This window comes from Ogataea polymorpha (genome assembly GCF_001664045.1).
Source record: "Ogataea polymorpha strain NCYC 495 leu1.1 chromosome Unknown OGAPOscaffold_6, whole genome shotgun sequence".
Taxonomy (NCBI): Eukaryota; Fungi; Ascomycota; class Pichiomycetes; order Pichiales; family Pichiaceae; genus Ogataea; species Ogataea polymorpha.
The window spans coordinates 394,325-407,161 of NW_017264703.1; the positions used below are offsets into that span (position 1 = coordinate 394,325).

General features: G+C 56.5%; 7 protein-coding genes across 7 annotated transcripts; 3 read left to right on the forward strand and 4 right to left on the reverse strand.

Moving 5' to 3' along the window:
* Positions 1-1,559: 1,559 nt before the first annotated feature.
* OGAPODRAFT_77660 (uncharacterized protein) lies at positions 1,560-3,136 on the forward strand (the record flags this gene model as incomplete). The annotated part of the gene is made up of 2 exons (XM_018356358.1): positions 1,560-1,572; positions 1,623-3,136. The coding sequence occupies 2 exons, from the start codon at positions 1,560-1,562 to the stop codon at positions 3,134-3,136; spliced, it is 1,527 nt and encodes a 508-aa protein (XP_018209243.1).
* On the reverse strand, positions 3,128-6,402 carry OGAPODRAFT_17148 (uncharacterized protein). The gene has a single exon (XM_018354922.1). The coding sequence runs from the start codon at positions 5,228-5,230 to the stop codon at positions 3,149-3,151; it is 2,082 nt and encodes a 693-aa protein (XP_018209244.1). The 5' UTR covers positions 5,231-6,402; the 3' UTR covers positions 3,128-3,148.
* Positions 6,403-6,498: 96 nt separating this feature from the next.
* OGAPODRAFT_17149 (uncharacterized protein) lies at positions 6,499-10,666 on the forward strand. Its single transcript, XM_018354923.1, has 2 exons — positions 6,499-6,553; positions 6,588-10,666. Exons 1-2 carry the CDS (start codon positions 6,510-6,512, stop codon positions 8,344-8,346), a joined length of 1,803 nt encoding a protein of 600 aa, XP_018209245.1. The 5' UTR covers positions 6,499-6,509; the 3' UTR covers positions 8,347-10,666.
* OGAPODRAFT_25166 (uncharacterized protein) lies at positions 8,371-8,973 on the reverse strand (the record flags this gene model as incomplete). The annotated part of the gene is made up of 1 exon (XM_018355301.1): positions 8,371-8,973. One exon carries the CDS (start codon positions 8,971-8,973, stop codon positions 8,371-8,373), a length of 603 nt encoding a protein of 200 aa, XP_018209246.1.
* OGAPODRAFT_9813 (uncharacterized protein) lies at positions 9,052-10,419 on the reverse strand (the record flags this gene model as incomplete). The annotated part of the gene is made up of 1 exon (XM_018357991.1): positions 9,052-10,419. The coding sequence occupies one exon, from the start codon at positions 10,417-10,419 to the stop codon at positions 9,052-9,054; it is 1,368 nt and encodes a 455-aa protein (XP_018209247.1).
* A 102-nt stretch (positions 10,667-10,768) lies between the features above and the next one.
* Positions 10,769-12,834, forward strand: OGAPODRAFT_17150 (uncharacterized protein). The gene has a single exon (XM_018354924.1). It carries the CDS (start codon positions 10,930-10,932, stop codon positions 12,121-12,123), a length of 1,194 nt encoding a protein of 397 aa, XP_018209249.1. The 5' UTR covers positions 10,769-10,929; the 3' UTR covers positions 12,124-12,834.
* On the reverse strand, positions 10,769-12,834 carry OGAPODRAFT_90084 (uncharacterized protein). Its single transcript, XM_018356957.1, has one exon. The coding sequence runs from the start codon at positions 12,824-12,826 to the stop codon at positions 12,146-12,148; it is 681 nt and encodes a 226-aa protein (XP_018209248.1). The 5' UTR covers positions 12,827-12,834; the 3' UTR covers positions 10,769-12,145.
* Positions 12,835-12,837: the final 3 nt, after the last annotated feature.

The window sequence follows — 12,837 nt, forward strand, 5'->3', positions numbered from 1 at the left end:
GTCAGCTCGCGCACCTGCACCAGCGTCTCCTCCTGTTTCTTGCGCAGAGCGTCGTACTGGCCCGAAACAACGCTGTTCTCCTTCTTCATCGAGTCCAGAATCGCGCTCAGCTGCGTCTGCCGCGCCTCGTACTCCTCGCACTTGTCCTTGTACGACTGCAGCAGCGGCATCCGCGCCTCCAGCTCCTTGAAGATCGCCCCGAGCTCGGACTCGACCCGCGCACGCAGCCGCTTCTCCTTGTTCAGCTCCTTGCGCAGTCGGTTGCTCTCCGAAACAAGCTCTGTCACAGAGTACGCGTCGCCCATGCTCTTCAGCACTTTCTGCGACGACGGCGTCAGAACAACGCTGTTGCCCCGGCCAAGGTCGCCCAGAACGTTGGTTGTGTCATAGTCCGACTGATTGGCCATGGTAGTCTCTATCTCGCGCAGCTCCGTCTCCTTTGCTGTCAGCTGCTCCTGCAACGTCTCAAATTGATGCTTGTAATCGGCCTCTTCCGAAGCCACCCGCTCGCTCAGCTCTGCATACATCTTCTCCAGCTCCTCGATCCGCTGCTTGCGGTCGTTGGCAGATTTCTCCAACAGCTGGTTCAAACGGTCCTTGCTGGCCATCTCCTCGGCAAACTCCTGCTGCTTCACCGCCAGCTTGTCGCGGAGGTTTTTTACCTCCACCAGCGTCTTGTTGTGCTTGACGCTGATCTCCTGCAACGAGTCGCTCAGAGTCTGCACAGAACTTTTCGCCACCGCGTACTCCTGCTTCACAGTTTCCAGCTCGCTCTGCAAGGCCGTTGTCTGCGACCGGCTCTCCTCGCGCAGTCGCGCCAACTCGTCAGCTTTGCGGTTTAGCTCTGTCTCGAACCACGACGACGTCTGCTTGGTCAGCTGCAGTTCCTGCTCCAAACGCGTCGTCTCGAACTTGGCCTTGAGCGACTCCGAGACGGCACTTTCCTTTGCGCTCTCCAAACTGAACACGTTCTCTCGTAGCGTCTTGTTGAGCTCCGACAGCCGTCCTATCTCCTGTCCCAAATCTATCACCTCCTGCTGCTTTTTGTCGAGCAATTGGTACGCCGTCCGCTTGGACTCGGCCTCCTGCGCCACCTTCGACTCCAGCTCCCCGATTTTTTGCGCCGTCTCCCGGCTTGTCTCGACGACCTGTGTCTTTTCTTGTTTAAGCACGTCCACCTGTTTGTGCAGCTCCTCGGCCTCGTGGGCCTTCTTCTGGCTGTCGTCAACAAGCTGCTCAATCTTCCTGCTGGCAGTATGGCGGAATTGCTCAAAATCGAGCTCCAGAACCTGTTTCGAGGCGCTCAATTCTTGGAACTCGTTCATCTTGGCCAGCAACTTGTTGACCAGATCCGGCTGCGAAACCGCGCCCGGGTCGAGCTGGTAAAACGTGCACACAATCTCCACGTCGCCAGACTCCGCAACACCAGCCGACGACTGCGCCTGTGCGGCATTCAGCTCGTTGTCGCTAGTGGTCTCCATGCTAAAAAATAAAATAAAAAGAATAAAATAAAATAAATAAATGGCTTGACTTGGTGGCAGGTGTTTCTCCCAAACTATATGGCTCACGACGGTAAGTGGACGCGTAGGCCTCGCCAGATGCCCTCAAATACTCTAACTCAGACCTTTCCGACCTCGAGGACAAGATCTTGGACCAGCTGCACCAGATCCGCACGCTGAAGGAGCAGAAAAAGGCCCAGAGCGCGGTCGAGTCCGACGAGGAGGATCCGCGCGAGTCGGGCCAAACACCCTATTTCCGCGGCCACCGCGCGGCAGAGAAGAAGATCCTCACCAGGATCAGTGCTTCGAGGCCTCAAACGGACACCTTCGCACAGCGACTCGAGACTTTTAACCAACAATTGTCACACGAGACGGAAAAACGACGCAAGGTCCAAGAGCAGATCCGCGACTTGCGCGTGCTCTCGTTCGACGAGGAGCTGCTGCGCCAGAAGATCAACGACACCGTCGACGACGTCGACACATACTCAAAGCACAGGCTCTCGAAACGGTACTACTCACAGGACACACTTGAGAGGCTGTTGAAAAATATCGAGCCGTTGCGTGTGCACCACGCGCTGGCCAAGATCCACGCGCCAAACTTCGACCCGCCGCAGTACGCTAACTTTGCCGTTGTCGGCGTGGTGGCTGCGAAGTCGGAAGCCAAACAAACGGCCAACGATAGGACGAAATACATGTCGGTTCAGCTGTCCAATTTGAAACAGCAGCTCACTCTCACGCTTTTCTCGAAAGCGTTCAAGAAATACTACAAACTGAGGCTCGGAGACGTCGTGGCGGTGCTCAACCCGCAGATCTGGGTGCAGCGCGAGCGCACCGGCTTTGCGCTCTCGCTCAAGGAGGACTACGACGCGATCCTCGAGATCGGCCACGCACGTGACTTTGGCCTCTGCAGCTCGGTCAGGAAAGACGGCTCTCTGTGCCACACGCCCATCGACCTCTCCAAAACGCAGCACTGCGACTATCACACCGAGCTCAGTTACAACCGCACCGCGTCTAAACGGCTCGAACTCACGGGCAACGCCAAAATGTTCACCCCTACAGAAGACGGCGTGAAGCAGGCGATGTACATGTCCACCAAGCGCAAAAACGGCCGCGAGCAGCTGGACGGGCTGCTCGTCGCCGACGCGTCGGTCCCGAAGCAAGATGTCGGCCGGCTCTACTTCTCAAACCCGGACGTGTCGAGGGCGTTTTTCGACGACTCTTACTCGAACCCAAGACTGATCAACGATCTGCAGAGCGCAAAGTCGCGTCTCGCACGCGTGAAAAACGAAAAACGGCTGCGTCAGAAGCTCGCTGCGCTTGCCGATGGCGACACACTCAAAGACACGAGTCTCGAGACCCCGGAGTCGCGCGAGAGCAGGCAAAAGGCCACCAAGGTCGCATTCGACCCGCAAACGATGGTGCGCATCGGGTTCAACCCGACACAGCGCATCTTCGAGAGGCGCCAAGAGCGGGAAGATGCGGCCGTGCGGTCTGAACGCGTAGCACAGCTGCTGAGCACGGCGAAAACAGAAAAATCGCTGAAAAGAACGAAGGAGGAAACACTACGCAGACAGAGGATCTACGGCAAGCACGAGGCCCCTACAATGGTGGAACTAAGTAGTTCGGACGAGGAATAACAGCGTTAAACTCTATGATTTTTCGTGCTCGGCAGCGCCGAGACTCGGAGACAGCGCAGGACAAAAGTCTTGCAGAATGCGCCGTAGCACGCCTCTCCCTATCGGTTTGGACAAAAAGCCTGACATGCCTGCCTTCAGACAGTCGTCCTTGTTGCTCTGGTCGGCAAACGCCGTCAGTGCGACGATCGGGCCCGTGTACCTGAGCTCCTCGCGGAAGTATTTCGTCGCGGAAAGACCGTCCATGTTGGGCATCTGCACGTCCATAAACACCAGGTCGTACGTCTCGTTGTTGTCGATGGCCTCTGTCATGAGCTCGCTCGCCTCGGTCCCGTCGCATGCCATGGTCACGTCGGTGATGCCCTCCAGCTTGAGCATCCGCTTGATCACCTCTTGGTTTACAAGATTGTCCTCTGCAATTAGCACCTTGAGCGGAAACGTGCTGCTCGACGACGAGTCGCCGCCAGACAGGTTTGAGCTGTTGGACGACTTTCTGTTCGACAACGCCGTGCCCGTAGACGCTCTCGTGATTAGGTCCGGCTTGCCCATGTACGCGGACTCGACCGTCGGCATCTCCGGCACCGGCGTCGACTCGTTCGCAAAACTGACCCGCTTCAGCTTCGGCTCCTCATACGCACACTCGCCAACCTGCGGAAGCGGAACTGTGAACGTGAACGACGAGCCGTGGCCCACCTTAGACCGCAGCGTCAGTGTTCCGTGCATCATTTTGGCAAACTGCTTGCAAATCGATAGTCCCAGGCCTGTGCCACCGTACGACCGCGACAGAGTCTGGTCACCTTGCACGAAGGCCTCAAAAATCTTCTCCTGCAATGACTCGTCGATGCCCGGCCCAGTATCGGTGATGGTCAGCTCAAACACCCATTTGATTGGCCTGCTGAACTTGCAGTACATTTTTTTCTCCTTTTGGCTGTCCAGGTACCCGTCGTCGTCGAGTCCGGAGGTGAGCGAATCGACACTGGCGCGCAACTCGTTGCCGTGGTTGTACGACGCCGCAAGCACGCTTCTGTAGCTGCCCGAGGCCATGGTGTCGATACTGGCGGCGTCTGAACTTGCGGCCGCCGCAGAGGAGTACGTCATGTTGTTCTTGATGAAGACGCTCTCGTAGTTGGCCTCGCGGGACCGTTGCGCGTCGTACTCGCCCAGAATGCGCATCGAAACCGTCACTACGCCGTTCTCGGGCGTGAACTTGAGCGAGTTGCTCACGAGATTCATGATCACCTGCATGAGCCGATTGGAGTCGGCAAACAGCACCATGTTCCGCAACAGAGCAGGCTTCAACACCAGCTCGAGCCTCACCTTCTGGTCGATTGCGGTCTTGCCGAAAATCGACTCTGTCTGCGACGCAAGCTCCGAGATCTGGAACGTGCGCTTCTGCAGCTTCGACCGCTGCAGCTGATTCTTGCTGAACGTTAGAAGCTGTGTAAGGAGGTGCAGCAGCAGCTCGCCGCTGCGGAAGATCAGCTCCAGCGACGAGTGGATGCGGTCGACGTCGGTCTCCGCCATGGCCACCGAGGTCATGCCCAGAATGCCGTTGAGCGGCGTGCGAAGCTCGTGCGAGATGTTGGCAATGAACACTGTCTTGGCCTCGTTTGCCGCCTCCGCCTGCTGCCGGGCCGCGTCCGCCTGGATCTTGGCCACCTCCAGCTCCTTGGTCCGCGCCCGCACACGGTCCTCCAGATGCGCGTACTGCAGGTCCAGCTCCTCGGTCATTGCGTTGAACGCCTCTGTCAGCTCGCTCAGCTCGTCATAGAAGAGACCTTTGCCCTGCACGATCGCAGGCGTCGGCACACGCCGCTCAGCAACCCAGTCGGGGAAGCTCTCGCGCGAGTGCGGGCTTGCGACGGTGCGGCCTACGCTGTCGAACTGCGACTCGTCGCGCGTGTGGCGCCGCTCGTCGTCTAACTCGCGCGCAAACAGCTTTTCATCGCTTGTGTCGCTCGACTCCGTCTTCACGTGATCTGTCTTGTCGACGTCTTTTGGGATCGTCAGCCGTTGCAGGCTGCCGAGCGAATGGAATTTGCTGCGGTAGGCGGACTGGTTGCCTTGCGGCCCCGGTGGCGGCGGTGTATCGTCCATGCTCTCTTTGTTTGCGCGCCGGCTGCTGTCTCTGCGGTCGAAATTGAAAATGGCTCCGTTTTTCTTGTGTCGTCGTCTCTGAGTGCGCAGCCCGCGGCCCTCCGTGACCTGCTCGGTGGCCTTCTGCAGCTTCAGAATTGGCCGCACACCGTAATGCGCAAGCGGAAAGGTCACAAAACACATGAACGCGGCAATCCCGATGCACACACCCACTATCAGCTTCGTCAGCTTGACCGTCGGGCCCATGAACTTGCCTCGGCTCTGCTCCACGGTGATCATCCAGTCGGCGTACGTGAAGTCCACCTTGGAATACCCAACTGAAACCCGCTCTCCAAACGGGTTCCGCATGTCTGTGTAATGGCCGATGTCCTTGTTCTGGACGAAGACGGCCTCGGCGGGCGGATAGGACGAGATGTTGTACTCGTCGTCGGTAGGCCCAAAAACGTACGCATACGTGTCGGTGAGGGTCGCGCTGCCGGTGGTGTTGAGCGGTTTGAGACAGTAGATGCCCGCGTAGTCGTCGGTCGACGCGACGTCGGTGACGTCCTTGACCGAGTCGACGTTGATTATGACAGAGATGTAGCCGCTCAAGTTGGGCGTTGAGAGCAGCACCGACGAGTTCGTGTACACGGGCAGCGTCAGCGACATGAAGTACGTTGTGTTGTAGTAGATGGGCCCGGCAACGTAGCCCTGCTGTTTGGCCAGTTGGTCGGTCACTTCCGAAGAGTCGTTGTGGCCCAAAATGTAGAGGCTTTCGAGGGGGCCAGCGGCAATTTTCGCGGACGCCTCGCTGTTGGACACATTCGCAATGAGCGACAGTTCAATGTCGTAGAGCCGCGCGGCGTTCAGCGACGCCGAGGAGTCGAGTGTTTGTTCGATCGTATTGATGGCTTCTGCAGTGATCGAGTCCGACGTGTTTCCGGCCTTGCGGTAACTCAACGCGTCCTCGAGCGTATCTCGCGTGCTCAGAAAGTAGATCTGGTAGTAGTAGTAGATAAAACTCTGTTTTATTTGGGCAGCCTTGAGCTCTGCCACAACCTGCAGTTTCTCGACTCTAGCCGACGTAAACACCGACGTGAAGTACAGCCCGGACACGACGGCAAGCACAAACAGCGAGAACAGCGCCACAAACAGCACCAGCGCTATTAGTTGCGTCCGGATGGAGATCCGGATTCTATGCCATCGCATGACAAAAGAAGCTAAATAAAAAAAATGCCTCCAGCTTACATAACAAAAACATCAAGTTATCTTTTTTAGCATGAGCCCAGGGAATTATTCCATGTCGGAGACCCAGCTCTCGGTGTCGAACAGAAACAAAAAGGCGTAAGTATGGCCACAACAGGCTCTAACACGGCAGCTGCGACTCGTGTAAACGTCGCAAGAACCGGTGCTCGGGCTCAGACCCGTGCGACCGCTGCCTCAAGCTCAAGATTAGGTGTGTGTACTCGCCGTACGAAAAGCGAATCTCTGTGCTCCACTCCAAGTACCAGCAGATGCTCAGTACGATTGAGCGGCTGCAACAGGAGCTTGCGGCGGCCCGCTCTGCTCGCGAAACGGTGCCGGCTCCGGCCCCAGATACCATCGGCCCTATTTCCTCATTCAGAACAAGACTAGAGAGTTTGGACAAAATAAAGATCCATCCGCTGGATCCCGACGTCGTGCCCGCCCGGCTCCCGAAGCCCGACAGGGCACGCGTGCTGGACTATCTTGAGTCCCTCACCTTCCAGGAGGCCATGTTTCTTGTCGACCGGCCGCACTTCTTCCTCAACGATATTTATTTCCCGTACGACGTCGATCTACTGAAAGCGCGACTGTCGCAGACATACGACCCGTCCAGGCGGTTCAGCAATCTGGAAGACCACTCTTCGACCCAGTTCCGTGCGCTCTGCTTTGTTGTCATGGCCCTCGGCACAAAGTATACCCGCAGCTCCGACCCAATTACCGGATATTTGCTCTCCAGCGCCCTCACGCTGGTGCTGCCCTGCACGCAGATGAAAAACGAGCCCGAAAACTACGTTGCAGTGGCGACGCTGACGCTTGCAAGCCTGTTTTTCCGCTCGCTGGGCCGCGACGACGACTGCATGCTCTACTCGAATATGGCGATCCAACTAGCCAGCCACATCGGGCTCAACAAGAACGAGCCGGCACACATGCAACAGGAGGCAGACATCCGCGCGCGCGTCTTCTGGGTCTCGTACGGGCTGAACAAGACCCTCGCGGCGAAAATGGGCGAGCCGTCGCTCCTGCAGTCCAAAGACATCTCGTGCCCGCTGCCACAGATGCTGTGCAAGGATGTGCCCAACACAACGGCTGCCGCGCAGTTCGCAACCTACATCAAGCTCAGCGCCATCTCGGAGGACATATTCCGCGCAATATACCGACTCGGCAAGACGTCCGACTGGACGGAAACTTTGGGAGGCATTATCCAGCAACTGGTTCGGTGGAACGAGACGCTGCCTCGTGAGCTGCAGTTGCAGTACATTGTCACGTCCGACGACCTCAAACACAAGCGCCTGGTGTGCTCGCTTCATCTGAACCGCTGTTTCTGCATCCATCTCACCACGATCCCGTTTCTGTACAGTTTGGTCGAGATGAAGAAGACAGACCCCGATTTCAAAATCAGCACCGACCTGTGCGAGCTGCTCACAATCTGTCTCAACGCCGCGCAGATGACCGTCTACATCGCCAACTCGTGCGCCAACGAGGGCATGCTCGCGACCTTTGGCGTCATGGACCTCGACTACATCTACAGCGCGTGCCTGACGTTCTTCATCTGCGGTGACGTGCTGCAGTTCAACACCGACGAATGTTCGCGGTTCCTGGACTCGTCGCTCGCGATCGTCGCGAAAATGGCCAGCGAGGGCAACAAGGACGCCACCGTCAAGCACACCAAGGTGCAGAACCTGCTTGCCAGCTACCGGCCGCAGCTGCCGGACGTCTCGTCTCCCGGCCTGGATCTCGCCAGTCTGGACGTTCCAGACACGCTGTGGACACAGAACCCGATCGAGACGTTTCAGGCGCTCGCAGGCCACGACCTGAACATCTGGGAGTACGGCTACAAGTCGTGGCAGCACGTGGACGAGCTCTGGGACGACTTTGCGGAAACATACAACTGATAACTACATGCATGACATTAGAATCTAGTTAGGAACAATTCCGTGCGACGCAAGGTACTCGGCAATGGCCGCGATGCACTCCTCAATGCCGGTGTTGCTGGTGTCCAGGTGGATTTCTGGTTTTTCGGGAGCCTCGTACGGGTCGTCGATACCAGTAAAGTTCTTGATAAGCCCTTCCCTGGCCTTCTTGTACAGGCCCTTGGGGTCTCTCTTTTCGGCCACCTCCAGCGGCACATCGACAAACACCTCGACAAACGGAAGTCCGGCCTCTTCGTGCAGTTTTCTGGCCTGTGCTCTGTCACCTTTGTAAGGAGAAATAAAAGACGTGATAGCAATGGCAGATGAGTCGGCAAAGAGCTTCGAAACCTCGGAAATACGACGGATGTTCTCCGCACGGTCCTTCTCGCTGAAGCCCAGGTCCTTGTTGAGGCCGAACCGGACGTTGTCGCCGTCCAGTCTGTAAGCATTGATTCCCTTGGTCAGCAACAGTCTTTCCAGACCGCATGCAATCGTGCTCTTTCCAGACGCACTCAGCCCGGTCAGCCACACGGTGGCACCCTTCTGGCCAGTCAGTTTGTTGCGTTCCTCTGTCGTGAGGTTGTGGTGCCAAGTGATATTGCTGGACATGCTGGGATCGAGATTTTTCACCAACTTTTCGTCCTCCAGAGCTTTTTTTCCGTACGCTTATGAAGAGTCACGTGACCATCACGTCTCCACAGTTTCTGCCAAATGCACGAGGGTGGATAACACTTGGTCGCGGAGGCCCTGGCGCACATCTTTCTTCTCCTCGACGAGGTCGCCGTAGGCTTTCATCGTGTCGGAGACGCGTCTATCCACGTCCTTGGTCACAAGGCCCGCGTCGACCGCTCTTTTGCGGATGTATTGCGCCAGTTGCACGTCACTTTGTAGCAGCGCAGCAAGGACGAGACAGTACACCAGCCGGCTGCTGGCGTGAGTTTCTGCGCCCCACCTGGCCATTGCGGCGTTGTACTCATCCAACGCCTCGTCCTGGCTGCCGGTCCACGCGTGCAGCAGAATTTTTGCGCACGCCATCTGGGGACTGGCCGTCTCGACAAAAACAGGCGCAGCTCCCGTGCGCACGGTCTCGTGTGCGCCGATGAGGAACTTGATCTCGTCCAGACTGGCGGCCGGCGGGGCGGTGGCCACTGGCTGCGATTTGTTCAGGAAAAACCCGCGCGCCTTTGCAATGGCAGCGGCGGCCTGAGGTAGAGGCTCGAGAAGACTGATTAATTTGGTGGCACATTTTTCAGGGTCCAGAAGCGGCAGAGAGCCGAGCTTTTGGTGCATGAGTTTCTCGTTTTCGGATGTTTGGAGCTTTCCCGCGCCGGCAATCGGCACGAGATTCTCGATAAGCACCGAATTCGGCAGATCGAGCGTCAGCAAACTCAGTCGCTGTTTGGGCGTGAGGTTTGGCAGCTCCAGCACTTGTTTTCTGACACCCACGTCCAGGGGCAGGGAAGCAATATAAGAATCCAGTTCGAGAGCAAAGAAGTCGGTGACCAGCCGTTTCTGGGACTCTTCGCCCAGATCGGCGAAACTATCGGCCTCTAGCTTGAGGATGTTGTATGCTTTGAAAAAGGAGATTTGGATATCTTCGGGCTCTGTGTCAGCCTTTTCGCCATTAACAAGCCGCTCCAGCACTATGTGCTTCAGTTCGGGGTCCGAGGTGCGGTGTTGCTCAAAGATCTCGTAGCTGGACCATCTGCGGCCCGGATTGGCCAGCAAGACCTCTTTGAGAGTGCTCGGCTCAAGCTTGCCGTTGATTTGGGCCAGATGCGGCTGTGTGCAGGCGTAGACACCGAAATCCAATCGCGCAAACGTCCGAATCAGCTCGTTATAGTAGCGAACCTTGGTTTGTCGTGGAAGAGCTGCCTGGTGAGTCAACTTGCCGAAGACGGTGTACAGCTCGCGCAGGTCGTGTGCCTGCTCGCTCGCGGGTTCCAGCCCGGCGTGGTACCGCACGTGGTCTGCGTAGTACACGGGGTCAATTCTGGCGAGCGCAGCTGCCGACTGCTTGACAGTAGGGGCGCAAGGTCGCACACGAGAAAGCATGGATAAAATTTTCTGCACAGCCTGAAAGCTAAAAGAGGCAGGCAGAGCTGGAGAATTAATTGTGACAACTTGGGGCTCTGGCACAAGAGTCTCACACAAGGCTAAGGACGGTGACTTGTAGCGACAGCGCAAGGACAGACTAGAAGAGGTGGTCTACGGAAGTATCGTTGTAGAATAGGGCAAGTGTTAATATGGCTGGGTGCAAATAGTTGGTTTTTACCGTTCGTTTCGTAGCCAGCTCAATAAAATAATCCAGGCGACTTATTCTTTCTTTCCTTGCCCCTCAAGTTTTTTTACAAAAAGTTTATCACAACTAAAATGGGTAACGAGCCGTCCAAGCCCAAAAATCCGCAGTTTTCCAGGACAGACACATCAACGTCCGCGAGGAGCGCCCGCTCAATTCGGTCGCGGCGGTCGGCGAGCGAGACGGCCAGCTTCAAGACAGTTTCGTCGTCCCCCATAATAAACAGACGGGACTCGTCCAAGAGCCTCACAGAGCTCACAGACGAGATGGAGAACCTGAACATCGACATTCCGCCCAGCATGCTGTCTGTGCCGCCAAAGTCGCCGATACTGCGTGTGAACTCGTCCTCGTCGCTCGCCTCGAACGTGCCCAATCAACCACAATCGATCGATATTCCAAATCCGCAGGTATCGCCAATGGCGAGCTCGTTCAAGTCGGGGTCGTACAGGGCTCCGGAGGCAGCATCGACGCAGGAGCAAGGCGTGCTGGACATCGAAGACCTGATCCAGCGGCTGCTGGACGCAGGCTACTCGGGCAAGAGAACCAAGGCGATATGCCTTAAAAACTCGGAAATCCAGATGATATGCTCCACGGCAAGAGAAATATTTCTGAGCCAGCCCACGCTGCTGGAGCTCAGCGCGCCCGTCAAGATTGTTGGCGACGTGCACGGCCAGTACAGCGATCTGATCCGCATCTTCACCAAGTGCGGGTTTCCGCCAGCAAGCAACTATCTGTTCCTGGGAGACTACGTGGACCGGGGCAAACAGTCGCTGGAGACCATCTTGCTGCTCCTGTGCTACAAGATCAAGTACCCAGAGAATTTCTTCCTGCTACGAGGAAACCACGAGTGTGCGCAGATAACAAGGGCCTACGGGTTCTACGACGAATGCAAGCGAAGAGCAAACCTTAAGACATGGAAAATCTTTATCGACACTTTCAACACGCTGCCGATCGCAGCAATAGTGGCCTCCAAGATCTTCTGTGTGCACGGCGGGCTGTCGCCGGTGCTGAATTCCATGGACGAAATAAGAATGATCAAACGACCAACAGACGTGCCGGACTTTGGTCTGCTGAACGATCTGCTCTGGTCGGACCCAGCAGATACTCCGAACGAATGGGAGGACAACGAGCGAGGAGTTTCCTACTGTTTCAACAAGGTGGCCATCAACAAGTTCCTCAACAAGTTCCAATTCGACCTTGTAGTGCGTGCACACATGGTGGTCGAGGACGGATACGAGTTCTTCAATGACCGGTCACTGGTGACCGTGTTCTCTGCCCCGAACTACTGCGGCGAGTTCGACAACTGGGGGGCCGTCATGTCTGTTTCCGAAGAGCTGCTGTGCTCGTTCGAGCTGCTCGACCCGCTCGACGGGGTGGCTCTGAAACAGCTCATGAAGAAAGGCAAACACGAACGTCGCACGGCAATGACTTACGCAAACAGCCCCAACGTGTCAATATAGTCATATAGTCATTTTACCCCATCTATATCCGCTCAACGATTACCCACCAGTTGTCTTTCTCATATCCGCTCTGCACAATTTTTCCTCCAGCGGCCACACAATCCTCCTCCAGTTCGCCTTTCTTATATAAATGATAATATCTCATTCGAGTTGTTCCATCTTTTGTCACCCACGGCACCAATATATCCTGCTCCATCCCTTCTCTGTACCCGCGGCGAGACTTCTCCTGCTCCAAAGCCCAGCAGTATACCAGGACACGGCCGCTGCAGCGCACCACCCGTAGAATTTCCCGGATCGCCGCGACGCGCCGCTCTTGCGTACTGAAATGGTGCACCACCGCAATCGACACGGCAAAATCAAATCTTTTGGTCTCGTGGGGCAGCATCATACCATCTGCTACCACCAAATCGTTCAATTCTCTTTGGTGAAGCTGCACAGCCTGGTCGAGCAATCCAGTCGAGTAATCTGACCCCACAATGTACAGTCTCGGGTTCACAGTCAGGTACTTGCCGTTACCACATCCCACGTCCACACCAAGCGAGTAGTCGCGGATGGATCCCAAAAACTGGGCCACCATAGGCCATGGCTTGTACCTGGTCTGCGAGAAGTGTTGCGCGATGTCGTTGTACACTTCGTGCACATACAAGTTTTCCTGGAGCTCGGGTGTTGCCGTGCTCTTGAACTTGCGGGTTTCCAGCTCCATCTCCTCCTGGG

Coding starts and splice junctions, on each gene's coding strand:
- OGAPODRAFT_17150 (XM_018354924.1), top strand. CDS start 10,930: ATGGAGAACCTGAACATCGACATTCCGCCCAGCATGCTGTCTGTGCCG.
- OGAPODRAFT_90084 (XM_018356957.1), bottom strand. CDS start 12,826: ATGGAGCTGGAAACCCGCAAGTTCAAGAGCACGGCAACACCCGAGCTC.
- OGAPODRAFT_17149 (XM_018354923.1), top strand. CDS start 6,510: ATGTCGGAGACCCAGCTCTCGGTGTCGAACAGAAACAAAAAGGC. Junction 6,554..6,587: donor TCGAACAGAAACAAAAAGGC/GTAAGTATGGCC, acceptor CTAACACGGCAG/CTGCGACTCGTGTAAACGTC.
- OGAPODRAFT_17148 (XM_018354922.1), bottom strand. CDS start 5,230: ATGGACGATACACCGCCGCCACCGGGGCCGCAAGGCAACCAGTCCGCC.